The sequence below is a fragment of the Entamoeba invadens genome (assembly GCF_000330505.1).
Source record: "Entamoeba invadens IP1 unplaced genomic scaffold scaff_1105074724939, whole genome shotgun sequence".
NCBI classification, from domain to species: domain Eukaryota; phylum Evosea; order Mastigamoebida; family Endamoebidae; genus Entamoeba; species Entamoeba invadens.
In genome coordinates this window covers 64,834-91,832 of record NW_004440180.1, presented here as the reverse complement: position 1 = coordinate 91,832, position 26,999 = coordinate 64,834, and the positions used below count along the sequence as shown (strand labels likewise).

The 26,999-nt window shown below is 30.2% G+C and overlaps 8 protein-coding genes across 8 annotated transcripts; 2 read left to right on the top strand and 6 right to left on the bottom strand.

Annotated features, from left to right (window-relative positions):
- Positions 1 to 4,059: 4,059 nt before the first annotated feature.
- EIN_418150 (hypothetical protein) lies at positions 4,060 to 5,553 on the bottom strand (the record flags this gene model as incomplete). Its single annotated transcript, XM_004254689.1, has 1 exon — positions 4,060 to 5,553. One exon carries the CDS (start codon positions 5,551 to 5,553, stop codon positions 4,060 to 4,062), a length of 1,494 nt encoding a protein of 497 aa, XP_004254737.1.
- Positions 5,554 to 6,512: 959 nt separating this feature from the next.
- On the bottom strand, positions 6,513 to 7,262 carry EIN_418140 (peflin, putative; the record flags this gene model as incomplete). Its single annotated transcript, XM_004254688.1, has 2 exons — positions 6,513 to 6,845; positions 6,897 to 7,262. 2 exons carry the CDS (start codon positions 7,260 to 7,262, stop codon positions 6,513 to 6,515), a joined length of 699 nt encoding a protein of 232 aa, XP_004254736.1.
- A 2,279-nt stretch (positions 7,263 to 9,541) lies between these two features.
- EIN_418130 (hypothetical protein) lies at positions 9,542 to 10,636 on the top strand (the record flags this gene model as incomplete). Its single annotated transcript, XM_004254687.1, has 1 exon — positions 9,542 to 10,636. The coding sequence occupies one exon, from the start codon at positions 9,542 to 9,544 to the stop codon at positions 10,634 to 10,636; it is 1,095 nt and encodes a 364-aa protein (XP_004254735.1).
- Positions 10,637 to 11,503: 867 nt separating this feature from the next.
- On the bottom strand, positions 11,504 to 12,961 carry EIN_418120 (NAD-dependent malic enzyme, putative; the record flags this gene model as incomplete). Its single annotated transcript, XM_004254686.1, has 1 exon — positions 11,504 to 12,961. The coding sequence occupies one exon, from the start codon at positions 12,959 to 12,961 to the stop codon at positions 11,504 to 11,506; it is 1,458 nt and encodes a 485-aa protein (XP_004254734.1).
- A 629-nt stretch (positions 12,962 to 13,590) lies between these two features.
- EIN_418110 (hypothetical protein) lies at positions 13,591 to 14,139 on the bottom strand (the record flags this gene model as incomplete). The annotated part of the gene is made up of 1 exon (XM_004254685.1): positions 13,591 to 14,139. The coding sequence occupies one exon, from the start codon at positions 14,137 to 14,139 to the stop codon at positions 13,591 to 13,593; it is 549 nt and encodes a 182-aa protein (XP_004254733.1).
- Positions 14,140 to 17,015: 2,876 nt separating this feature from the next.
- EIN_418100 (hypothetical protein) lies at positions 17,016 to 17,951 on the top strand (the record flags this gene model as incomplete). The annotated part of the gene is made up of 1 exon (XM_004254684.1): positions 17,016 to 17,951. The coding sequence occupies one exon, from the start codon at positions 17,016 to 17,018 to the stop codon at positions 17,949 to 17,951; it is 936 nt and encodes a 311-aa protein (XP_004254732.1).
- A 294-nt stretch (positions 17,952 to 18,245) lies between these two features.
- On the bottom strand, positions 18,246 to 18,821 carry EIN_418090 (hypothetical protein; the record flags this gene model as incomplete). The annotated part of the gene is made up of 1 exon (XM_004254683.1): positions 18,246 to 18,821. One exon carries the CDS (start codon positions 18,819 to 18,821, stop codon positions 18,246 to 18,248), a length of 576 nt encoding a protein of 191 aa, XP_004254731.1.
- Positions 18,822 to 22,205: 3,384 nt separating this feature from the next.
- On the bottom strand, positions 22,206 to 23,351 carry EIN_418080 (hypothetical protein; the record flags this gene model as incomplete). Its single annotated transcript, XM_004254682.1, has 1 exon — positions 22,206 to 23,351. One exon carries the CDS (start codon positions 23,349 to 23,351, stop codon positions 22,206 to 22,208), a length of 1,146 nt encoding a protein of 381 aa, XP_004254730.1.
- Between the last annotated feature and the right edge of the window lie 3,648 nt (positions 23,352 to 26,999).

Sequence of the window (26,999 nt, the reverse complement as noted above, 5' to 3'; positions counted from 1 at the left end):
GAAGGTTTGATGGTTCAATTGTATACTTCTACTGGGTATTTTTTATATATATTAATTATCACCAAATAAATCTTTTATTGTGATGAATACTGATTATTACACAAAGCAATTTTATTTGTTACAAAAAAATGAATTATAAGATAGTCAATAATTAAATAAACAAAAGTTTTAAAATCAGATTAACAATTAATAACCTGTGTTTTTATTTTTGCAATTATATTCTCCTGTTAATTAAATAACTTTTACCTCTTTTACTTTTAAAATTATTTTAAAGATACCGAATTGGTAATTGTTTAAAAATAGGGTATATATAAAGTTATAACAAAAACAGTTTTTGCTATAAATAACCAAATTAATACGAAGGAAGATGCATTGTTTCTTTTTTGGTTTTGTGTTTGTTTAAGTAGTTTTCTTTGTGTTTAATAAAATAAGACTTAATTTGAAAAAGCTTATTAAAATAATAAGCCAGTTTTAAAGTAGTTGTCTCGATTTTTAAGAAAGAAAATGAAACACATGTCCAGATGGTTCTGGTAATATACACCAATTTACTATTGGGAAACTAAATTATTAATATCAAGTTATTAAATAATTTCCATTTATTACCACAATAAAAACGGTTTAACATAAACAAAGTATTTAAATTCTATTCTCAAACATTTCATTTTTTATAAATAGAAAGAACCACCCAATTTTTATTAAATAAAAAGGTTTTCTGAAGAAACAAATAACAATAATGTTTTTCATTGCTTTACTATCACTGGCTTTTTCAGAGTCAATTCCAGTATCTATTGATGGTTCAAAATTTGCAGACATACGTTGTGAGAATACCGTTCGACCAATTTCTCCTTCTGAGAGAATAGAATATTCAGAGTGTACCGATTTTATAAAGGAAATTGATCAATCTATTATTTATCATTCATTGTTATGCAATGGGTTAAACAAAATTATCAGTGAAATTGATCTTGAAAAGTACAACAACACATGTGAAGATGTTGGGTATGTAAGTTTTAAAACAAATGAATCTTTGAGTAATTATGCAATTGAAAAAATTGAACGCAAATGTGTAAATTTGTATGATACAAATATTTCAAAAATAACACTGTTGAACAGTGTTTTGGAAACTGTTCAAATGAAAAACCTTGTGTTGAAAGCATCAAGTTTTGAAAAAAATGTTATAAAAGAACTTGTACTTAATAATGTGACTTTTTATGATATGAATGTGAACAAATTGCATACATTTAATAGCTACTTGAAAAGAACTGGTTTTGATATTGGAACAATGAACAATGTAAACTGTTTTTCAAAAGTCGGTACTGAGGTGTCCCGATTTTTTGGATTTATTTTGTTTATTATTTTTGGGAATCGTTTTTTTGTAATAAAATTCGCTTATTTTTTCCAAGTAAAAAAGAAAAAAACAGTCTTCAAAAATTATTTTTTTATTTGGAGAATTTTTAAGCATTAAAAAATTCCATATAAAATTTGAAATAACGGGATTTTTGTTTCTAAAAAACATGTGAATTGTCCCAAAAGTGCATTTTAGTACAAAAGCAAATAAATTTAATGTCAATCTTTTTTATTATCAAACATTTCATTAATTAATGAAATATTCAGAAAACATAAGCTAAGTTCCGAGATTAGTATGCTTAGTAGTGTTGTCACAAGAAAAATAAAAATAACAAAATGATTTGATAACTTATCTTTGTTGGGTTTTATAAAGTCGACATTCTTTTTGAGCATTTCAGTGAGAACATCTTTTTAAAAATATCCAATAACAAAACATTATTGTTATTTTGTATTATTTTATTGTCTTTTCTTGTGTTGACCTTTGACAATTTGACTTATGCCTGTCAAAATTATCAAACATTTACTGTAATTTTTTTGGTGTTTTTTGAACTCTATATTTCATTATTTTTTATTCAGAATAGAAAACCACAGTTTGTTTTAAATTTCAATTAAATTTTAACGAAAGTAATATTCAGTTAAAACTCGACACGAACAACACCATCCAAATTCACTAAAACGTTAATTGTTGTGCTTTTAGGTCAACAATGCTGTGTATATGTTGCGAAGTATCGAGTTGTGGTCAAATCAAATAACGGGATCGGGGTTTTTGGAAAAGGCTGGCTAATATTCCGATATTTTCCCGAATTTGTACGAAAATAAATGAACGGGATTGGTATTTTTTTCAAAATAAAGTCGGTACTTTCGATTTTTTGTTTTTTATTTTTTTAGGAAAAAACGAAAATAAAAAACGGGACTTTAGGAAGTTCTAAAAATATGACAGTACCGACTTTTGAAAAACAGTTTATTATTCTCTGAATCTAACTTAGAAAATGTAAAATGGAAAAAAGGTGCAACAAAAATGTTGATACAAAATACAACCTTTTATAAAACAGTATTCGCAGATGTCAAATTTGATAACGTTATTTTCACAAACAACTCACTTCAAATATCAACATTTTTAGAAGTCGAATTTGAATATTCCCAAATTGTAAATTTCACAACAAAGAATGCCACCTTTATCGATGTTGAAATGAAAGACTCTTCAATTATTGATTCAAATCTAGAATTTAATGTTGAAAAAGAAATGAAAATAAAAAGGGTTTCTTTTTCAAATAGTAAAGTCAATATAGGAGGTGAAGGAAAAGTTCATTTTGAAGATGTGACTATCGAGAAAAGTGTGGTGAATGGTGTTTATTATGAAAAGAGGAGTGGCGACTTCATGATAGAGAAAGGTATAATGCAAGAAGATGACAACACAAAGAGTAATAGTAAAACAATCGGGATCGTTATTGGGGTGGTTATAGCAGTTCTGGTAGTGCTATTTGTTGTTGTAGTGGTTGTGGTAATTGGGGTTATTTATTGGAGGAAAAGAAGAGTTCAAAACGCCAATCCATACACTCAAGCTTCATAATTTCATTGTTCTTAGAAAAATTATTTTTATCATAATTACATAATACTAAAAATAAAAAAAAACAAATGTCATAATGAAGTAGTTAATATTTAATGATATCAATAATTAAAAACAGTTAAAATATTTATATAAACTTTGTTCAAAATTTTACTAAAATAATACTATCAAAGTTAGTCTAACACAATATAAAATTCAAATAGTATAATATATGTATTTGGGTTATAGCATTTGTTTTCAAATTCACAATTTTTTAAGAACAGTTTGTCTTTTAAATTTATTTGGTAACTTTTGGACCATAAAATTTGGAAAGTTTCGGGAAGCCGTACAAAAAATCCGTCCCAATTGTTTCGAGTTTTTTCACGTTTTACCTAATGCCCGATGTTTGGACAAAATTAAAGCTATTTTTTGTCCACTAGATAACGTTTGAGACCAGATAACGTTAAAAGACATACCATCAATCTTTTCAAAAAAAGAGAAGAGAATCAAAAGGATAAAAAACACTTAAAAATCATCAAAAAGAAAGAGATCAACTGAGATTTTCATGTTTAAAACCAAGCTGGAATGTAAAGACTTGATATACATCTCTACTTTCTTTCAATCTTTTGAAGATTTTGCTTACATCACAATGGTATGCAAAAAGTTTAAATATTTAATGGATTATTTCGAAATCAACCCAATCAGACTTAACAGCAGTACACTGAAGTACTTCAAAAACGTTTTCGTACTGCGATTTTGGGATGAAGAAAATGAGAATGAAAAATGTTATAAGGATCGTTGTGTGTGTTATGATTTAATTTACTAAAACAAATGGAATTATTGAACTATGTGATTTATTATAATTTATAATTTATATATTATATATTATAAATTATGAATTATAAATAATAATTCATCAAACCAAATGAAATATTATAATTTAAATTATAATGTTTTTTATTTTTTAATTCTTCAAACCAAATTTTATTATAACTTATAATAATTATACTATTATATTTAGTACTATATTTTTCATAAATTCTGTGATTATAAAAATAGCAATATTATTCCAAATCTAAATTACTATAATTTTACTATTTTATACTAAATAAATTTAACTTATAATTAATTTAATATAATATACCAAATAACATAAATAAACTATTAATTCACAAGAGAAACACCACTAAAAGGAATAAGACGACTTGAGTACAAATAGAATGGCTTCTCAAATTGTTATTTGCTTCAACAACACATTTTCCCATTGTGGTGCAAACAAACCCGTCTCGACACCGCCCACAAATTGGTGCACATCCATCTTTCCATCTGTTCATTCCAACGTCCAGCGACTTTTCATCGACCGTGCACTCTGTATTAGAACAATCAAAAGAGCTTTGATCGCATTGATGCAATTTAAGCATCTCTTGGATGGGGTCAAAGGAAGCTTTTTTAATCTTCAAAACATCTCCGGGCGCACTTTTATAGCGAATTGATATTCCGTTAGAAAACTCCTTGCATGTCTTGTCCATCGCGATTGATAGCGAGACGGTGTTGTTGACTTGTTTATATTGATACTTGAGGTTATCTCGTATAACAAGAATGCCATCCGTTCCCGAAGCCTTTTCTATATTCTTAATGAGGAGTAATTTGACATCGACAATTTCGAACTGAAAGTCCGTTATGAATTCACACCGGAGTTGTGTGTACTCTTGTGACATGAAAAACGCGGAACCGTATATAAACGATAACATGACATCGCCATCACCTTTATTGGTCGTAATCATTGGGTTTGACAAATTCAGCATTTCAGCCTTAAAAACACTATTCACTTTGAATTGATACCAAGTCAGGAGCGGATTAACCTTTTCACTCTCTTTTGAATATAAAAGAGTCGACGCTATAAACTTACAGTCGCTCATTATATAATGCGGGAAGGATGTCGTGCCAGTTGCTTTGTATCCCACTTGTTCGTAGACCGTCGGCATCCCTACTTTTTCAGAGTCTAAAGACACCAATTTAAAGTCAGTTGGATTCAAAGGCCGATCTATAATAAAAGTGTCGTCGTCTCTTTTGGGATACATCGTTTGACTCATTTCAATAAACTCAACAGGTCTGTTAACGTCATACACTTGTACCATCACGTCTTTTGCAGTGACATTGAGGACTAACACACTTGGAGAGACTTGAATTAAATAATCACATATAGCTACAGTCGCTTGGTATACGGAATCTTTTACATATGTTAATTGAGAACTCCCAAGCATAAAAAGTTTGGCTTTGAGTCCAATAATGTTTTCACCATTCTGCTCAAGGTTTTGGTTTTGATAGAACATGGTCGCAGACCCAACTACCATACAATGAACACTTTTCTGACTCGGACCAGTCACACTCAACCATTCACCACAGCGAGTCACATTCAAACTGTCTTTGTGGATGAAGAACTTTGAAGGACTGACATAACAAATAGCTTTCAAATTAAAGGCAACAATATCATGTTTGTAATTTGGAATTTGTTTATAACACTCAGAAATAATAGAAATTGTAATTTCACTTGAGTCCATGTTCACTGCAACAAAATCAGTCATACAATTCGTCTTGAGATTTTTGAGAGTTAATTCGTATGAAAATACAGTCAAAATATGGATCAAATAAATGAAACACATTGATGTTGAATAATAGTTTTGTGTTGTATTATATAAGGTTTGGTTATTGTATATCTGCGGTATTTTGTAACACTAAAAATATATGTTTAAAAACAACAGAAGTTCATGAAGCAATCCAATCAACTTATTTACCAATAAGTTGTAACTGATTTTTTTTATAAAATGAAACATGTCTTTACAAAAATATTAACCCAATAGAGTTTGCGATTTTCTGTTATAATGGAGTGTTAAATCCTATTCCTTCAAAAAAAAGATTTCACATTAAATAAATGGATCGACATTAACAAATGGTTATTGTTTTTGGATCAGTGAATTTCATTTATCTCCGATTTCGTTTTTTGTCCCATTTGGTTTAATTGTATTATTGTTAATTATTTTTAATATGTGATCGGTATTTGGTTGTTTTTAGTTATAAAAATAACTGAAAAGATGGCTTTTATAAAGATAAAAGAATTCAATTAAATTTTTATTGAATCTTTAATAATTCAGCGATAATGTAGTGTATTTTTTGAATTAAAATTTATATTTTGTGACTAGTGAATTAAAACGAATTTATTGTTATTTTCATTCAAAAAGAGAAAGAAGTAAAGTCAGTCAAACAACGTTATCTGCTTGAAAACGTTCATCTTTTCATTTATTTGTATTTAAAAAATATTCAAAAACAATTTTTGATAGAATTCAAAGCAAATAAAACTGTTTTTAGTTACTTTGTGTTTCCCCAAAGTTTTGTTTATATTTATGTTCTCATAGTTAGATCTCATTTTTGATATATACAACGTCAATATGTTTTTTGTTGCATTTAAAGCACCAAACATATGTTTTTCTAACGGGTATAAAGTCATGTTATAATTCCGTTTAGATAAACATTTATTTAAAAAAATATTTTAAATAAAATTTTAATTCTTGTTATTCAAAATATTCAAAATTTTTAACAAAAACAAGTGATGGACTTGACTGACTTATTCCAACAAGGCAGTGATGATGTCGAGGAATTTACCGAATTCGACTGGGTTGAATGGTTTCATTTGTCCGTAGTATGGATTCATGAAGAGCATTTGATATGAGCTTCTGCACTGTGCAGCAAACGCGCAGATAGCGACCCAGCAGTTAACATCGCAGACAGCCATTCCGAGAGAGAAAAGTCTATGCAACAAAACAGCTGTTCTTGGTTGGATGAAGAATCCCATTTGTTGCAATGCTGGTTGAATTTCGTGTGGTTCCATAGTACCCGATCTGTTTCTATCGTTCATCAAGAACAAGTTGAATGACATTTCGAGGAATTTGTACATTGCCTTGCTGTTATTTTTGATTTATTTTTGGTCTCTTAATACACACAAACAAACCATGAACTCGTAGAATGAGATGTGTCCGTTAAAATCAGTATCGAAGATTCTCATCATTCTCAAAGCGGTCTTTGGGCTCAACTTAATGTTGCCCGGGAATTGGCCCTGCATCAATTCATTGATCTCAAGAGTTCCACTCCTGTCTCTGTCGACGCCCATGAACCACATGTAGATTCTTTGGTACTGATCAATTCCAATTGAAGAAAGCAATGGGAACCACCATGTCCCTCTGATGGATGGTGGGAGAGCATAGACACATTGTGGGCATGAAGTGATGAAATTGCCCGGGACTGGTTGGACAGCCCACAAGTTGAAACTTTGTGGACCCATTGGTGGCATACCTGGTTGCATTCCTGGTCTGAACATATTGAAGTGATTTTTTAGAACGAGTGCAGCTTAAATGCGGCTGTTTTTTTATCTATTTGGAAGAACTCTTTATGTTTTGAGGAATTTAAATTGGAGTTTTTAAACACTTCAAAACGTTGATTTGCCATAACTGTTTATATTTTATATTATTACGATGTTGTCCCCAATTTCGTTTTAATTTGACGCAATTTTTTCATATAGTGGAAGAGGGAGGCAATATTGACTGGACAGAGAACTGTAGAAAAACGCGGCGACACGTGTCATTATAATGTTTGAATATAGTTTTAGATCCCCCTTTTGTCGGGATAATCGACCAATTTCTTAATTCGAAATAATTGAAAACATTTGTCGTGATGTTTTGTCGCGTTTTTATCAATTAACAACAGTGGCAATTTATTAATTTTGGTTATAACTTCAATCACGATGAATTAAAGAGGGATTTATGGTCAGATAAATTATAATTTTAATTATTTTATTTTCAAAAAATATTTTCAAATGAAACGAAAATATATATTTAGTGATAATCTTCATTGTTTGGGTCGAACATTTAAATATCAATTATTTTAAATAATTTACATTAAAATCAAATAACAATACGTATGATATCTAAATGACACGAGTTGTTAATGTTTTGTATTATTAAAGAGACATATTCAACGCTTATTTCAAACTATTAATTGTGTTTTTTGTCTCTTTGCTTAAAAAGTAATTTAAAAAGTCGAAATCTGAAGCAAACTTGGCATTTATTGACCAAATTCTACATTGCCAATAATAATAGTAATTTTTTGCCACTATTTGAAAAAATAAATAATAAAATGTGATGATAAAATCGAACAACAATATTAAGTTAAAAAATATAATTAAATTATCTAATTTGCTTAACATTGTATGTGATGAATATGAAATGGTATTTACAACAATTAATCGTATTGATTACATAATAACATTATTATTTAAAAAAATAGTGATGGTTGCAAAACTCATGGTTAATATATTTTATAATGATGGTCAATTCATTACATTTATATGAGTATAAACTTAATTATTATTCCTGTTGATAAATTTATATATATATATATATATCTTTCAATTATATCAAATATAAATAAAAATTGAATAATAATTTTGATTCATCAATCCTTAGTTTGATTATTGTTTGATTAAGTATAATTATATGGTGTTTTAATACATTGTTAACGTTTATTAAAAAATAGGAAAAATTTATGTTTCATAATTAATTTTGGTATTATATTAAACCATAATAAACATAACTTCAAACAAAAATCATATGTTTAATATTAATTGATAATCACGATATCTATTTATTATCTTTATAATTACAATGTTTAACCAATCAAACAAATAACTTTAATGTCAAATTATTTTAAATAAAAAGAAATTTGTTTTACTTTTAAGAATTTAAAAGAATTTCCAAACAACTTAAAAATTATGATCTTTATGAAAATTAGAACATCAAAAATTATTTAAAGGGGTTCTTTCTATTTATATAAGGTTTTATTTGTGAAAACCGAACAATTTTGTTTCAAATTAACCAAAATATTTTTTTTAAATACAATTGTTGATTCCTATATAAAAATTTATCATTTAACCATCCTATCAAATACGAAAAGCAATAAAAATGTGCGTATATGTTTTTGTTGTTTTTGTTATTAAGTTAAAATACAACAATTGTTAATTTTTCTCATCAAAAAATACATTAAAAATATAAAAATACTTTTTAAAAAATAGATAACCAAAAGTTGTTTTAAAATATAAAAACTTTTTAAGTCAAGTCAATTTAAATTCCTATTTTCTATTAACTACTATAACCTATTTATTATTTATACATTTTATGAAATTTACTTGGTGTTTGAAAAACAGCTCAACATTTCTAATAATTGAATAAAATGTTGTTCGTGATTTATACTTCAAAATATCTGGTTGCATTTAGAAAAGTCTTATGAAATGTTCTTTTGACTTCAGCTTCAAACAATGAATCAACACAAGACAAATTATATTTAAAAAATGACAAAAGGTCATTCTATAAAAACAATAAGATGCTATTTATTTGTCTAGTCTTGTTTTGTGATCTAACACGTGGAATGAACCCAAATAGCAACTCTGAAGAGTCTGCTTTGCTCCCCGAAGTTATCATCAAAATATTGCGTGTACTTGCATTATATGGACATCGCCTCAGTTCGATATTAAATTTATTAGAAAGAGATGTTTCTTCAAACAAACAAATTTTTACTTCCAAATTACCCGAAACTATTGCAGCAATGAAAGAATTGGAAGATCAAATTAATGCACTTCTAGATAAAATTGTACACCAACAAATGATACTCAAAAGTGAATTTATTCAATTGATGAAATTGATTAGTAATGGGTATAACATCCATGATACCGAACGCCCAAGTTATGGGAGGTACATTTTTCAACTCCAAAACAATCTCCATGCATTAATGAATTCACAATTACCAACAGAAATAAAACAAGTAATGAAAAAGAATTTTCTTTTGAAAATGGATTATTTCAGACTTAAATTGGGGTGTATGATACATCTTGCTAAATTTTTAAATTATGACCGAGACGGACTGTTTTTAAAAATGCAAACACAGTTGTACAATGTTGTTGCAAATATTGGTATAATTGAAGACCCATCAAGTAAAAGAATCGAACAACTCAAGTATTTCTTAATTCCAAAAACAACGTTACCAATACCTCCTCCCATCCCCAAACAACCAACAGTTAAACCAATGTTAAGTAAAACGATCAAAGAGCTATTAGAACAACCAGTAGTGATGCCGCCAGAGTTGCAAAGCATATCACAAATGCAATCAACACAACCAACAACAAAACAACAAACTCAACAACAAAAATCACCAAGTGAAGACTCAAGTGGTGTTCCAATGCATCACGGAGCTGGTCCACAAAGAATAAAGGCAAGAAGAATCCCAGTTAGGACAATTCCAAGAAATCCGCCAATACGACCACCTGTTATTATTCGACAAACGCCAATTCCACAACAACGTGATGTTATTGTTATTGGGACTGAAAATGATGATGGTGAACAAGCTGGACCATCAGGTTATAATACCTATTTCCCAAAAATACAACCTGAAGAAAAAGTACAGTCCTCTGCAAAAGCAACAACAAAACAAACAACTACAACAATAACCCCTCAACAAAACAGGCCGTCTGTTATTGTCTCAAAAAAGGGAAAACATCCCCTTCATAGTTCAAGACCCACTGTTATAAAAAAGAGAAAAATTGATGAATCAGAAACCACTGAAAGAACAATGGGAAAATCTGAAATTCCAAACATTGGAATAGAAGAATCCGATTCAAAAGATGTAATTGTTATTGACGATTAAAATGTATTAAAGATGAATAAAACGAGATTTTTGTTTGTTCAGTAATTTGTTTTTGTTTTGTTTGTTTAAGTAACACAAATATCACAAAACAATATTATGTTCAATAAAGTTACTTGTTTTTATTTAAAAAAACATCAATTAATTGTTTAATTGGTCTTTTAGACACAAAAATAAACTGAATGATTAATAAAAAATAATGAAGATTTAAACGGTGAAAACAATGTTTCCCATCATGCTGTTTGCAACAACATAAACAGTTGATCGGAAATAGTCGGGATTTTAGTTTTTTTTTATAAAAAGAACCATGAAAAAGGCAGAATACATTGGGAAAGTGTATAAAGAAATTGGGATCGATTATGTACACTGGTTCATACCTAATTTACACGTTGTTGAAATACACAACATCAAACTGCAACGGGGCGCACAACAATACAGATGTTGATGGAACTGAGTATATTATATATCCACAAGTCGACAACAACACTTTTAAAGCAGACGAAAATGGAAATCGTGTATTTGGAGACAATATGGATGGAGTTTACTTTAACATAAAATGTTTATACAGTCCTGGAAATATGAAGTATGTCAATATGGATAGATCACATGAAGTACACAAGTTGTGCATGAGCTTGTCTTTTGAAATAAAAATTTATTCTTTTGATTATCTATTCTTTATTTGAAAAAATTTTAGTGTTCAAAGTGAGCAAATTGCGTCTTTGTGAAATGTTTGAGTTATTGCTTCTACAGCAGAGACATATCGCTTGCAGTAAAATCGGTATTGTCAAAAACACCAACTCTTGTGATGATTGTCTGTCTGTTTTACATTGTGTTATTTTGATTTGGTGTTAAACGAAAGAACAAGACAATTTATTTAGTAGCTACATTGATAGCCGTGTTGATCGACTCGTCAAGAAGATCCTGTGGGAACTCCTTGATGAATTTCTTTTCGATGAGAAGGTCGGCACCTTCGCGTGCCTCCTTGATGTCCTTCTCTGCCATATCGTAGACCTGTTGCCACGTCAAATTTGTGATTCTCGCGACTCCGTCTTTGATAGCTTGCATAGCGACGTCTGCTGCCTCTCGTGGGAAGATGCCTGGCTCGTCCATAGTCCCAATGATGTTGTCTGGTGTGATTCCCCTCTTCTCTGCAAAGTCAGCAAGTGCCTTTGAAGCTGCGATAGCCATGTTGTCTGTGATTTTCTTTGCTCTTACAATGAGTGCGCCTTTCAAGATGCCTGGAAACCCAACAGAGTTGTTGACTTGATTTGGGAAGTCGCCTCTTCCTGTAGCAACGATGTACGCGCCCGCCTCCTTTGCTTCATATGGGTAGATCTCTGGCACTGGATTTGCGCAGCAGAAGACAATCGGCTTTGTTCCCATCGACCTGATCCAATCGCCTTTCACGACCCCCGGCCCGGGTGCTGACAGTGAGATAAGTACATCAGCGCCTCTGATAGCCTCTGGAATTGTCTTGATTTTGTCTGGGTTTGTTGTCTTGCAGATCTCCCATTGCCTGTAGAACCGCGAATCCTTCTCGATATCCTCACGCCCACTATGAAGAGACCCATTGATATCAAACATCACAATTTTCTTTGGGTCAGCACCCGCACTCACTATCAGTCGCAGGCACGTCGCATTTGCACTCCCAGCACCTATAAAGACCATCTTGATGTCTTCCAGTCTTTTGTGAACTAACTTGAGTGCATTGAGCAACCCAGCCAACGTCACTGATGCCGTGCCTTGTTGGTCGTCGTGCCAAACGGGGATGTCACAAGTCTCTCGCAACACGTCAAGCACTCTGTAGCAGTTTGGCTGTGATATGTCTTCCAAGTTGATTGCACCAAAGGTGTGTTGTATCCGCTGCACAAACTCTATCATCGCATCAGCATCATTCTTCCCAGCAACCTTCGAGTCAATGCAAATGGGAACGGCGTCAATACCACCCAAGTACTTCATCAGCAACGCCTTCCCTTCCATCACACCAAGCCCACCAGCAGGTGTCACATCGCCATCACCAAGCACTCGTGTCGAGTCTGAGACAACGCCAACAAAGTTGCCACGCATCGTATACAACAGTGATGAGTCGTTGTCATCGCGGATGTTTGTTGAAATGCGAGATACGCCGGGAGTGTAGTACGCATTGAACCAATTAAATCCGCACAGTGTGCACTTCGGCATGATCTGAATCTTCCCGCGATAGAATTTGTGCGCCTTCTCTGCAAGTGTCTTGTAGAACTCAGTCTGTGCCACTGCACGCTGTTCTTGCGTCAGAAATGAAGGGAGGCACTCGTCGAGGTTTGTCAAGTCTTGCTTCAGTTGTGTCATTGTTGTGAAGACAGTCAGTTCACACCTTCTTATATACCTCGACAACAACAAATAGTTAAAAAGAGGGTGACGAAAGGCGACATTGTGTTTCAATCTCCATTGAACTTTCATGGACATCGCATTGAACACGATGTGAATCTGAACAATTGCATTTTTAGGCTTCGAGAATTCCTATTTCCGGTCATTTCAACTGAACTTCAAAACTTTTGGTGCTTCGCTTTCTTCTCGAATACTTTGTCCGTCTGTCTGTTTGTTGAACGATGTGGATGTGCATTGAAGTGGTGTAATCTTTTAGGAAATAACCGAAATGATAAGCAGGGTTTGTATTATTAGGGATTCTCTTTTGTTCTTGACTGTTTTTGTGTTGTTTTTGTTGTATTTTTTGGTGCAAATACTCGGGATTATTTAGTGTTGTGTTGCCCGCTATTTGGTGGCTTTTTGTCGAAGTGCCTTCGAAAACTCACCAACCATAAGTATAGCACTTTATATTATATTATAACCACAACACAAATAATTACACATATAGATACTTATTACTATAACTCGTATTAAATACAACTTATACGACATCTTTGTAAACCAACAACACATACTACATAAGACAATCAATAAAAAATGAATGTACAACATCACTCTGTGAACCCAAAAGTGCCAAGTGGCAGAACAATTTTTTTCTGATCTGCAAGACTTTTTTTGACGATGTCTAAAACACCCTTTCCAGAGACCCACATCTGTTTTTTATCAAAAATCTGTCTTCCAGCCCAGTATATCGCTGTGATGTACTCTTCTTTAAAGCCACACTTCTTGCCTCCACATTCCCTCGTCTCAACAAAGAACCCAATTTCTCTCACCAAGTCGACAAGAAGATGGATGGTCTCAACAAAGATATTGCTGTTCTTTCTTCGAGAAGCCGTTTTCTGCTTGACACCACAATCAACTTCGTACTTCTCTCGCTCTTCACATCTCTCACGAACAAAGTTTTTGACTGAAACGCACTCGCAATTATTCCACACCGTGTCAATTCTGAAAAATTGCTCAAAGACAACAGCCCTCTTGTTTGGGAGGGAAAGGCTGATGTTGTACTTCTTGTTGATGAGTGCAATGAGGACCATCGACTCGTAAACTTGATTGTTGCGGACTTCTATAAACCTTGCCTTTCGTTCAGCAACTGTTTCCATTGAATGCCAACTGTTGTTTGCAGAGCTTTTATATAGATGTGCTATTCCGAGTACAATAATTCTCCGGAGAGCTTATTGATCCAATTGTTTGATAGCTTCTTGTTCGTTTTGTTATGGTTCATGTCTTGATAAAGTTAAATCCAAAGTCTCCAACGAAGTTCTTGATGGCTTGACATCTGGGGAATTCATTATGATATGGTGAAGGATCGCCAGTGTTGCACAATTGTATAAAATGGGGGTTAATTATATTGTTATGAGTCGTGTTTATACTACAAAGTTGGGTATTTGGGAAAATGAAAGAATAAAAATGTGGTTTTCGTATTCTTTTAAATAGGATTTGATGAAGACAATTTTCAAAAAGTAAAACGCAAAATAACGCCGACTTTCAATTCCGTTCTCACTTTTTTTTCGCCAGATGGTTTTTCTCAATGTTATATTCCTAATAAATGTGCCGAAATATAGAGTGGGTATTTGACAGTCTTGGCGGTATTTCACCATTTTGAACTTGAATTAGTCTATATTAAGTGTTAACAAATTTTATGTCGTCTTTTTTCATTTGAATAAACATTGCTCTATGTTCCTGATTCAATGCGGATGGATTTGGTGACATTGTGTTGTGATAGGTGCGACGTGTACCGATATCTATTGTTTAATTTCACTTTTTCAATTCTGTGAGCACACGTACACTTTATAAGATGCATTTAAATATTGTTCAGAAAAACTTTTTTGGTTTTGGGTAATGGAGGAATTATAGCAATCCGAAAGTGAATCCATCACGACAACTGTAAAAGTTTTGAACGAAAAGGGGTTCTTTTCTATAAAATTTATATCAAACCCAAATGGGCAGACAATTCGGGTAATCTCCCTAATAATAATCGTAAAATAATCGGTATAATTAGACTTGTAATGATTTACACAAAACAAAATGATGTATAAGTATTATTGGTATATAAAACTGTATATATTAATACATGATGTGGATTTGAATAAAGAAGTTCAAAAGATAAGCGAAAAAACAGTAAGTTATAGCATATTGCAATTGAATGTCAGCACCATATGAAGCTCCGATTCGGGAATTATGAAAAAATAACAAATAAAGGTTAGCAAAATCGCCAAAAAAGACTTTTTCGAAATCTTACGATACATTATTAAAATATAGTGGGGAAATTAGGCTTTTATTTTTTATGTTCTGCAAAAACGGCTTTTGGTTTGCTCAGACAACTAAAAACAGAAATAAAAATAGACGATGTCAAATATCTCTCAAAATTGTCTTTATTCTTAAACATAATGATATATTTACTTCATTAAAATTGTAGCTATGGCGTTTTTAAGACAAAAAAAAATCGGTTTGATAAAACACCTTGCACAAAGGTTCAGATGTGTACTTTTGTTCAGTTCTGTCATTTGACCGAAATTAAAAAATAGTACGAAAAATAAACAATGAGGTTTATCAATTTGAATAAAGGTGCAATTAAAAAAAAAACAAAAAAATACTCAAATTGTTTTTTAATAAATGGCAACTGAATAAAAGTGCAGTCATAAAATATAATGTATTATAAATATATTATAAAATTTGATACAATTAAATATATGATAATGTTTTTACTAATGTAATAATATAATAAATTATTAAAAATTATTTGTAAAAAGCAAATTGATATATCGCAAAATAGATACAGTAAAACCTTTTAAAAATTGAATGTTTATAAATTACTCCCAAAATGGGCATTCTTTAGACCCAAACCAAAAATATCAATTATACATTTAGTTGTTTCAATAATTTATTGAATCAAATTAATTATTCCTCAAAAAATTAACCCTCAAAATGTTTCATTGTTTTTTTTGAACAATATAATAACTTCAACATATTCAATTCATAACAAAAATTATAAACACTAATTGTCCTATTTTTAATTTTAATACAATGTTCAGTTTTTTAAGTATTGAATTCTTGTATGTTTTGATTTTTTATTATAGTCAGTCTGAAAACGTTGTCCGCTCTCCACCGTTGTCCAGGCATTTTTTGACCATCAAAACTGGAATATTTCGGGAAACAATTCGAAACAATCCCAAAACATTGTTTCATAATTTTTACCGGGATTTGATCGTTTTTACCTAATTCCTAAATTTTTCAACATATTTTGTGTAAAATTTTGTCAAATGGACAACGTTTTTAGACAGACTTTACCTTTAAAACAATATTTGGTTAAAAAACACAACAGAAACAATTTTATATATTAAACACCTTTTATTAAATTGAATTAATTTGGGTTTATTTTTTTGACTAAAATTCCAATAATAAAATTATACCTATTTGTTCTTTTTTAATCATTTTATTTGTGTCATATTTCAACAGTATAAAGCTTTAGTCTTTGATTAAAATATTTTTTATTTAAAAAATTAAGTTGTAAATGTGTATAATAATAATCTTGATTGTAGTAATTCTTGTATTACATTTAAATAATTATTTTTCATTTTAACTTTTGAATTGTTAATTTATTTCCAAACATTAATTTAATTCAACAATTAAACAAATGAAGATGTTTAAAATAATAATATCTATTATAATTTGACAAAACCACAATGTTTAAATTTAAAACCAAAAAAATGTGTGAGGAATCAAACAAAACAAATAAATAACATAAAGAACAAATAAACTTCATATACCTTTACACCTTCATAATATACCAATTCTTTAAATAATCTTAATTTGTCCAATACTGTATATTATTTGTTTGATTTGAACTTTAACTTATTAAATATAATTTGGGTTAAAATATGTAACTCAGAAAGGAACTAAAATATTCTAAAAATAATAAAAACCACACTAAAGTCAAGAGAAAGAACTGAACTTGAAAAATTTAATAACAAACCTAATGGAGACCTGTATTTCTGGTTATGTGTCAAAAAACACTTATCAAGTTCAAACCGAGTCAACAATCATCATGTCAAGCAATTCGACATCACCAAACTCTTCACTCGTTTCTTCTAGTTTTTTAAAGACGGCGACCAAGCCAACACTTAAACGAACTCGGCGGACGCGGAACAACAAAGGGAAGAAGACGGAGAGAGCGCTTCAAGCGAAGTATGAAGGGTTGTGGGATGTTGATGAAGTGAAAGGGACACTTTTGAAGTATGAAGAGGAAGTTGCAAAAGATTGTGCAGAGGCGCATCCGATTCCATGTGCTGTATTTTATGGGAATGACAAAGATGATGTGACAGACGATTCAATCACAGAAGAACAAAGCAATGAATTTGGAAGTGTGTTACAACATGTTAGTGATGAAGACAAAGAAGTGATGTGTTCATTGTGTGAGTTACTGAAAGAAGTGCATCCAATAATGAGTGACAAGAAAATTAGAACAGAAAGTGGAAGAATTCTGAACAACATCAGAACTTATGGGACGTGTGTTATGATGTGGAAGAAGAACATTTGTGACGAGATGAATGTCAGCAGTGTGGAGTGTGTGGTGAAGAGAATCGTTGATACACATCGAGACAACAAAACGATCAATGATGGGTTATTTGTGGATCACATGAGAATGTGTTACACCAAAATCATGTGTGGTGAAGTGTGGTGCTCAAGTGCGTTTGTTGAAGAAGAGAGAAACAGCGGGTTTTTGGTGTTTGACATGGAAATCATTCGTGTGATAGCAAAAGAAGGCATTTGTAGTATCGAGCGTGTTGTTGAGAGTGTCAATGTGTTATATTTGGTGATGAGTTTTGGCATCACAACAAAAAGTGGAGCGATTTCAGTTTTGCAACAAAGAGTGTCGTTTTTGAAAAAAGCTGTTTATTATGGCGTCTTTTGAGTGTAAAATGTCTGTAAATGTGTGTGTCTTATTGTTTGATTTGGTTTTCTATTTTTTAATTAATTAAAATTTTATGATTTAATAAGTTAAAATATTAATTTATTATTAAAATTTGTTTAAATTGACGAAACAAATTTGGAAATGAAATGTGTTTTTTTAAATACAACTTTTTAATAAATTTTTGAAAATTTTTTTAAGTTTATAAAAAAACGAAAAATTAATTTTTATGACAATAACAATAAAAATTATTAAAAATTTTTTGGTAATGAAAATAAGAAGAAACATATCATAAAATCATTCAATTGATTTTCCTAAGAAGAAGGCCTTTTGGCTTTTCTCGTCAGGAGATAATTTCTTTGTTACTATTAGTTCATAGTACTTTGCTTTTCCCATATCAGCAATTCTTTTGATGTGTTTACAAGCGATTTCCCCGCCTTGGGACCCACTTGAAGCCAAAGCAATGAACTTCACTTTACTATACTTCTCTGCTATAATTGGTTTTGCAGGAAAACACCCATCGAGAGGGGGCTGATTCCAATCAACAAGAGCTACTGTTCTATCTACAAACAACTTCACCTCACCGGGAAGGTCGTACCAATACACGGGAAATGCAAAGACAACGATGTCACTCTCAAGCATTTCATTGAGAAGTTTAAAACACTCGTCATTCTGGGAACATACAAATTGGTCGGGGTGCGTCCGACATTTCATACACCCTTTACACCCATTGAGAGGTGTCGTTGAGATGTTCACAAGATGTTCGACAACTGTGTGACTCACACGAAGCCCTTTCAAAAACGACTCGGCAAGGGCATAGCTGCTCCCCTTCGGGTGTGGGCTTCCCAGAATAATAAGGACTTTTAATGACATAATTTTACAGTTCAAGTTGGCGGTCTTAAATATACGATACGAAAAATCTTACTCAATTAATAAAAATTTGCGTTTAATTTAGTATTAAATATCTAAGAGTTTTTTCTTCAAACAAATAACTCATCTTTCTTCGTTTTATTTTATTCCTTTGGAAATTATTTGTTTTTCATGTGTTTGTAAAAACGTATGTTATAATCTTTACACCTGAAACTTTTTCATATTTAAAGTTGTTCAATCTATTGTATTAGACACAACATAGCTTTAGACGTATTGGACGTCTTCTAACTCGTTATTCTTTCATATCATAAAACATTTTTTTAAGTTAAAATGATGGATTCTTATGAAATATTTAATTGTACTATAATGTTGGTTATTTGTATAATACAGTATTTATAAATATTATTTAACAATTCGTTAAATTTTAACTATTAACCTTACGATTCTTTTTTTCTTTTATAAAACATTTTTTTTGGAAAAAATGTTTTGTTGATGGAAACGCCAATACCGTTGGTGTTTTAATTAAAACATTTCCAAATATTAAAGAAAAAAAGTAAAACCTATAAATTTATGTTTGCCCGATTGGTTTGTTTACTGTTTACATTTCAAAAGAGCCATAAGGTAAGTTTTTTTGTATATCATATCAAGTTCAAATAAAAATAAATTTGTGTTTTATTTAAAACAGTAACAGTATAGTAACTATTAAACACTATTTAACACTTAAAATTACATTAAAAAAAACATACTATCTGAAAATCGGGAAATTTTGAGATTATCAAATACTTTTCCTTAATTTTAGAAGTATATTATTTGCATTTTATTACATAAACAAAAAAACACTGAAGATTGTATATATATTCCTATTAAATAAGTCAATGCTAATTAATTAATAATCAATTAACTATGCATTTATTTAATTCAGATGACTGTTATAAAAATGTCTCTAACTTTTGTTTTCAATACAGTACTGTAAGTCGATCAATACTCAATATCACAACATTCACTTTAATTTTGATTTCTTTCTAATTACAGTAAAACCTCCAAAGAGCGGTACCTCTGAAGAGCGGGTTCTCTCAAGAGCGGGCATTTTCGACCAATCAAACATTGAAAACCGCTCGATAGAGAACTGACAGTTTATTGTTTTTTGTTCTAAATAATCGGGATTGTTATTTCTATTTTTTGGTAAATACCATTTGAATAATTAGAAAAACAAAAAAATATAATTAAAAAATATCAAAAAATGCAAAATTTTTTAAAAGTTAAAAAATGGTTGTAAATGAAAGTTTTTGCCAAAAAAACGATAGAAATTGATATAAAATAAATCAAAACTGAAAAATAAAATAAATACCTGAGACATGAGCCACCTCAGGTAGTATTTTTAAAGTTTGTTTTAACATAAATTACTAGATTTTAAATTAATTAAAATCTATTTCCATGGGAACATTTTTTTTTGTCACACAGTTCCTTGTACTGTTGTTTTATTTCTTTAAGTTCATCATTTTTACTCACTATCAGTTTTTTCAACTCTTCGATTCTTAAAGAAATATCTCATAGTTCTTCAGGTTCCTCAACATCGCCGGGCTCTTCGTTTTCTTCGATCAGATCTTCAATGGAATAGCCCGTTCCATCTCCCAAAATCCTTCCACCTTCTTCTCTGAACAAAGCGCGCTTCCAACATCCAATTATTGTTTCTGATGAAACATCATTGTTCCAACAGTCGACAGCATATAATATGGCATCTCCCACATTCATTTTGAGTCCTGAATACGTTTTTCCATGAGAATGAGCTTCTATAATTTCTTCTGCCTTTAAATTCGCAATTTTTCTTCGATATGCGGCCTTGAATGAGTGTATTATTCCTGCGTCACATGGCTGGAATACTGATGTAGTGTTTTTCGGTAGAAATTCCAGCCTAATGTGTGTCAGGTTTAGTTCATACACATGCAAACCCTTTTCGTTTAGTCCTTTGTAAGTGTAGCCGTGTTTCTCTTCTTCAATAGTCGTAGTTATGATAAGCTTGTGGCTTGGAGCATTATCTACTATAAGAAGAATGTTTCTGTTTTCTCTTGTGAGTGCTTCTTCCCATTTGAGTAGCCATCGATGAAACAGCTCTATGTTCATCCAAGCATTAGTTTGAAAGTCGTAGAATTGTTTAACTTCAGTGTACTTTCCATCAGAGAACCACCTTGGATTACTATACTTTCCAACGATCAAAAGATTTTCTTTTTCTCCACTTAGTGAACAGCATATCATAATTGTAATTCTTTCTTTATCTTCCTTCCCTCCATGGTTATCAAAACCACTTGACAATGTTTTGGAAGGTAACAGCTTATAGAAAAGACCTGTTTCATCCGCATTGTACACATTATTAGGAGCATACTGTGCAATAATTTCAACAAGATTATCAATTGCTTCTTTGTGTTTATCTGGGTCAAATGAATTGCTTTCTCCGCATAATTTCTTTGATTTCAGTTGATTTCTTGAACAAAACGACGAAATCCAACCATTTGAAATCATCATATCATCATATCCCTTTCGAAGCAGTATTTGGAAGCTAAGCTCTTGACAACATCGTAGCAAACTGGAGTATTGTATGATCTCACAGTTTCTATCACCTTGAGCATGTTCTCTTCCAAGTCTGGGTGTTTAACTTTTCTGAAAACTTTGGCATTACCTGGTATTGATTGCTCAATCAAATTTTCCTTGATACCGTGCTTTAACAACATTTTTAGAGACTCACGTTTTGGACATTTTTGTAAATTTTGGTTTATTATTTCTCTCAGTTTTTTCGTAGACGGTTTCGGGGAAGCATTAGCCCACTGTAAAATTTGCTTTTTTTCATCAATTGATAAAAATGTTTTTGGTTTTGGTAAAGACATGAATAAGTTATAAGATTATATGATTTTTTTAAAAAATGACATTTGTGAGCCAAATTAATCTTTGTTTAAAATCATCTTAATGTTAACACGTGGTAATTTTTTTCTTTTTGGATTATATTTCATTTTTTATATTTTTATTTTTACATTCCAAAAAAATGTTTTTTTAACTTTAAAAAATTGAGTTAAAAATAAAACGCCCGCTCTTGAGAGAACAAAATTTACCATACCCGCCCGCTCTTGGGAGGTTTTACTGTAGTGTTTCTATTGATTTAAGTTGGATAAAACCCGTAATTGTATTAAATTTTGTAACACTCTGAAAAAAACTTAAAATTAAAAAAACAGAAATTTTTTTTATTTAATGAAATTAATTTTATGAAAAGAAAAATTCCTTCTTGCCCTTCCTTTTATAAGAAAGTATATCATACCAGACATGGTTCAAAGACATATCAAGTGTATTCAACTCAAATACAAATCAGTGCCACACACACCCATACCACTCAACAAAAAATCATAAAACTCTTTTAGTCTCTGGTTCCTCTCCATTACTTGTTCTTTTCAGTGTAGTGACATGAATAGACAAGCAGTACATAATTTTCTTTGGTGCGACGTCCCTTACGACTCTCACACTAATCGGGTATTTCTCTTTCATCAATTCCCACGCTTTCTCCTGTAAATCCGTCGCGTCCTTCAGTGCAGAGAATCCATAGCATTTGATCACACAGTCCGCCAACATCAATTCGGGAATGACGTCCAAAAAGTTCACGGCAGTTGCTGGTAAGTTCATTAAGATGAAGTTCGGCTGTACTTTCAGTTCAAGCACAACCTTTCTCATATAGTCTCTTGCGTCCATGCACTCGCAGTTCAATGTGGCTTTATTCATCTCCGCGTTGATTTTCATGTACTTCACACTCGCAGGATTTAAGTCGTTTGCGTAGACCAGAACTCCTTTCAGTGCGGCGGGAATAGCAAACGGGCCGACTCCCGCAAACGCGTCGATGAGGGTCTCGCCCTTCTTCATTTCACCAACGATGATTGTGTGTTCCGTCTCAAGGCGGGAGTTCCAATAACACTCGGCAAAGTCCAATTTGAATTTCACGCCGTGACAGACGACTTGGACTTCAGTCGACTTCTCGCCGGCAATCACTTCGAGTGGGAACGTCCGGAACTCGTTTGTGATTTCTTCCAATTTAGTTATCACCGTTTTAATGCGAGGAAAGTTCTTTAATAACAACGCCTCACCTATGTAGTGCTTGTACTGCATTTGTTCGTCCTTCAAATTTAAATGCGCTAAAGAGCCAACTGTTTCAAAGGACGTTGGAAGGGTGATCTCCTTTGGGATGTACTTCCGCATCACTTCTTGTAAAGTGAAATTACTAATTGATAACTTCACTTGTGCCTCTCCTATTGAAATATCCGGAAGAATCTTTTTAACTTCGTCCAAAAAGTCTTTTGAAAGAAGAATCGTCCGTGTGTTCGGATCTTTCACAACAACACATTTGAACTTGACACGGGTGTAACACATCCCTTTCAATTTCAACATGTAGGAAGACACTTCAGAGGACTTCACATCAATCGAAGGAACTGTTTCAGTGACATCAAAATCAGACGGATGAATGAACTCCGTTTTTGGTAAGTCGGTTGTTTGTGTTGACATAATGTCTTATTTAGTTAAATTTTTAGTATTTGTTATTATAAAAGGGTTATTAATTAATAAACTATTCTTTTTTTAATGAAGAAAACTAAAAATAGTTTAACTTTTTTTGATACTAAAAACTAAACTATTTTGTTAATATAAAAATATACAATTTATTCATGTGAAAATAAGTTATAAATTATAGTTTTCAAGTAGTTTTATTATAGTATAAATAATAAAAAAATGGTACAAAGTTATTTATTAAACACATAAAACAAGTGATATGACTCAGGTTTGAATTTTTATTGTTTTGATGTTTCATCGATATTGTTCAAAAAACAGTAATAAATTTTATTGGAATTACAATTATAATTAATTTGAAAACAAAAATATAAATATACAAATATATATAATAGTTAATGACTTTTGTTTAATTTCGATAAACACATTTTTAATACAGTATAAGGAGTCTATTTGTCGTGAATCTAGCAGAAAAACGACTCTATTTGTCGTAAATGAGTGAATTTTGTAGAAAGATCTTTTTAATATTGAAATTTACGTTTTATAAAAAATTTAATTTTTAATTCAACAGAAGTTACAGATTTGAGAAAAAAAATATTTAATTGTCGTACACCAAAATTATTGGCCAGTTGTGCGACAATGATAATTAAGACAAATAGACGCCTTTGAATGTAATACAAAGAAAAGTGTTTATTTGTAGTGAGTTTGATTTCAACTATGCTATTAAATATTATTTAAAAAATTATTTAATGTTTGTCAAGTGTAAGTAAATTGCCCCCTTTTTATTTTTGTTACATAAGTTTGAAATTACTAAATAGATTTAGTAAATATACTAATATTTTTTTATTGTTTTATAAAATATTTTTGTTAAAAAATGACCAAAAATCATCAAAGTGAATCAACTCCTGAGTTAATTTGAGCTTGTTTTGATCTCATCAGAAACTGTTGCATGACATTGATTGCTCCTTTAATACTCTTTTTGTTGGTCATTATTTGATCATTATTAAGTTTGAGCAAGTGTTCATATATTTCATTTGGTCCATAAATAATTATTTTGATATCATTAATCAGACCGTTGTTTCCATTTTTCATTCTGTTGAACATATTCAATACTTTGAAAAACATCTGGACTGACTCTTAATAATTGTTCACAAAATTGGCATTTGAAAAAAATTTGGATATTCCTTGTATAAACTTTTTTGTCTCATAAAAGTCAAATCCGTTTCTTTTATCCTTCAAAACATTTGGAATTAATCGAAAAAGAGCATTAATAATACTTTCAAGTGTATGGAAGAAACGCATTTCATCTCCTAAAAAAACATTGCCAGAAAGAGGTTTAAGAGTATCAAAGGCTTTCAAGTATTTGATTAATACAAGTCGGATTTGGATTAATTCAGAACAGGCAATTTCACCAATTCGTCGATTTGTATCACGTTTCACCGTTTTTGTGACTATTGATTGTGTGGGAGAACCACACAAACTGTCTTCATTTAATTGGAATTGGTATTTTTTTGTTTGAGTTGTTAATAAACACAACAAAAGAGTTGAGAACATATACAATACCTTTTTAAAGTTTAAAAAAAGATTTAATACAACAGAGGTTCGAAAGTTTTTTTAAGACATTTGAAAACAATGAAAAACATGTGGTTTTTCTTGAATGAGTGTAATTTTTTTCTCAAATTAGTAATAAAATAATTAATTTAACTATTATGCATTTGTATTTTTAAAAAAATATTCAATTAATATTTTTTTATAACATAAAAATTTGTTATAATTATTTCGTACCCATTTTACATTTCACAAAGCCAAATTAAACATTTTTTGAATTATTTATCTTAATGTTGTTGGAATAAATGTAAAATTTTTAAAATAAAGTGGGTAGTTTATAAATATATGAAATAAACAATTTAATTTCACAATTTTAATAATATTATATATGTATTTTAATTAAATATTTTTCTTTACATCAATAAATTTGCATTAAGATGTTGTGTAACAAACAACCAACAAAAAAGAATCTTTTTTTTATGAAAGATTTAAAAAATTTTTTTAAATTTTAAAAGTTGTCAAATTGCATGTTTTTGTTCATAATAACAATTAATAATATTTTTTTAATAATGTTAACGTAAAATGAATTTTACAAAAATGTTGTTTCTCAAATAATATTAAAAGTTTTTATAAAAACCATATTTTTTCATTGTTAATTTGTGTTTTGAATAATTATTATTGAACCAAAACATACCTTTTTAACACAACAAACCATTATTTTTATACAAACAAAGTTTAATTTATAATTTAAACCTTTAAAATATTTAACAACAATTTTTAATTTTGGTGATGATATATATACCCTTTTAAAAAGTTTTATAATATTTTAATAAAAAATAAACATTTTTATTTAAGTTCTGGCTATTTATATTAAACCAACAATTGTTTTATTTGTGTAAATATGAAATGTGGTCTATATAAAATTTAAAAAGTTATCTTATTTATTGTTTTTTCGTGTATGTTTGATACGTAGAGAGTTAAATAATAAAGAATATATAACATCATTTTAAAAATTAATATAATAAAGAATAAAATATATTTATTTATCAATATTTTGGCAAATATTTTGAGAATTAACATTTGACATTATTTGTGTTTTGATTAATTGATATATAATTTATTTATCAACATAAAATCGAAATATTTTTTCAATTGTTATTTCAAATACTAAGATTTCATTTACAATTTGTTTTATTTCAGATATTAAAAAAGTTATTTATTTGATTATTTAACAAAAAAAGAATCAGATGTTTTGAAATCGTATATTAATGTTATTATTATTAACTTAATTCAATTAAAGAATGGGGAGAAATAAACACCAGGGGAGAAAGCCACACCACATTTTTTCACATGAAAATTGTTTATTTTTTCGGGAATTTTTTAATGGAATTTTTCTTTGAATTTTTCTTCCCGAAAATTGACTTGAATTATATACTGAAAAAATGTGGTGTTTCTTTCTCCCCTGGTGTTACTTTCTCTCCATATTGTAATACATTTGATCATTTTAATATGTTATGTCCAAGTATCTTTGTGTTAAATAAACAATAAAGATAATAAAATCAAAATAAAAGTTTTTTTGGTTATATTATCTTGTTAATATTTTTGATAAACGCAACTAAAAAAAACATAATATATTAAATTTTACTATTAATTATAAATAATAATAATTTTAAATTATTTATTATTATATATTTATTTTTTTGACATGTTATAGTTTATAGTTTATCATATTATTGGTTTTGTATTATTAAATACAATAAAATGTTCTTAACTCTTTTGTTGAACTTTTCTTTAAACTAATGGAATTCAAAAAGGCGTTGATTGATCTAAAAATTCGAACAATAATAAAGAACTGATAATTTGTCGGGGTTCGATAATCTTTGGAGAATCGTCTTTATGCGTTCTGGGCTTTTTTCTAATTAATTGATTGGTCTTTTTTAATTGTTTTTCTAATTTTTAATTTGAAGTATTTTCACTCATTTAAAACTTTAATATTATTCATTTTACCTGTTTTTCAGGGATATATACGACTTGTTTGCGCCCATTCCCAAATCAACCAATACATTCTTTTCATATTATAAAGCTTTATATTAAAGGAAA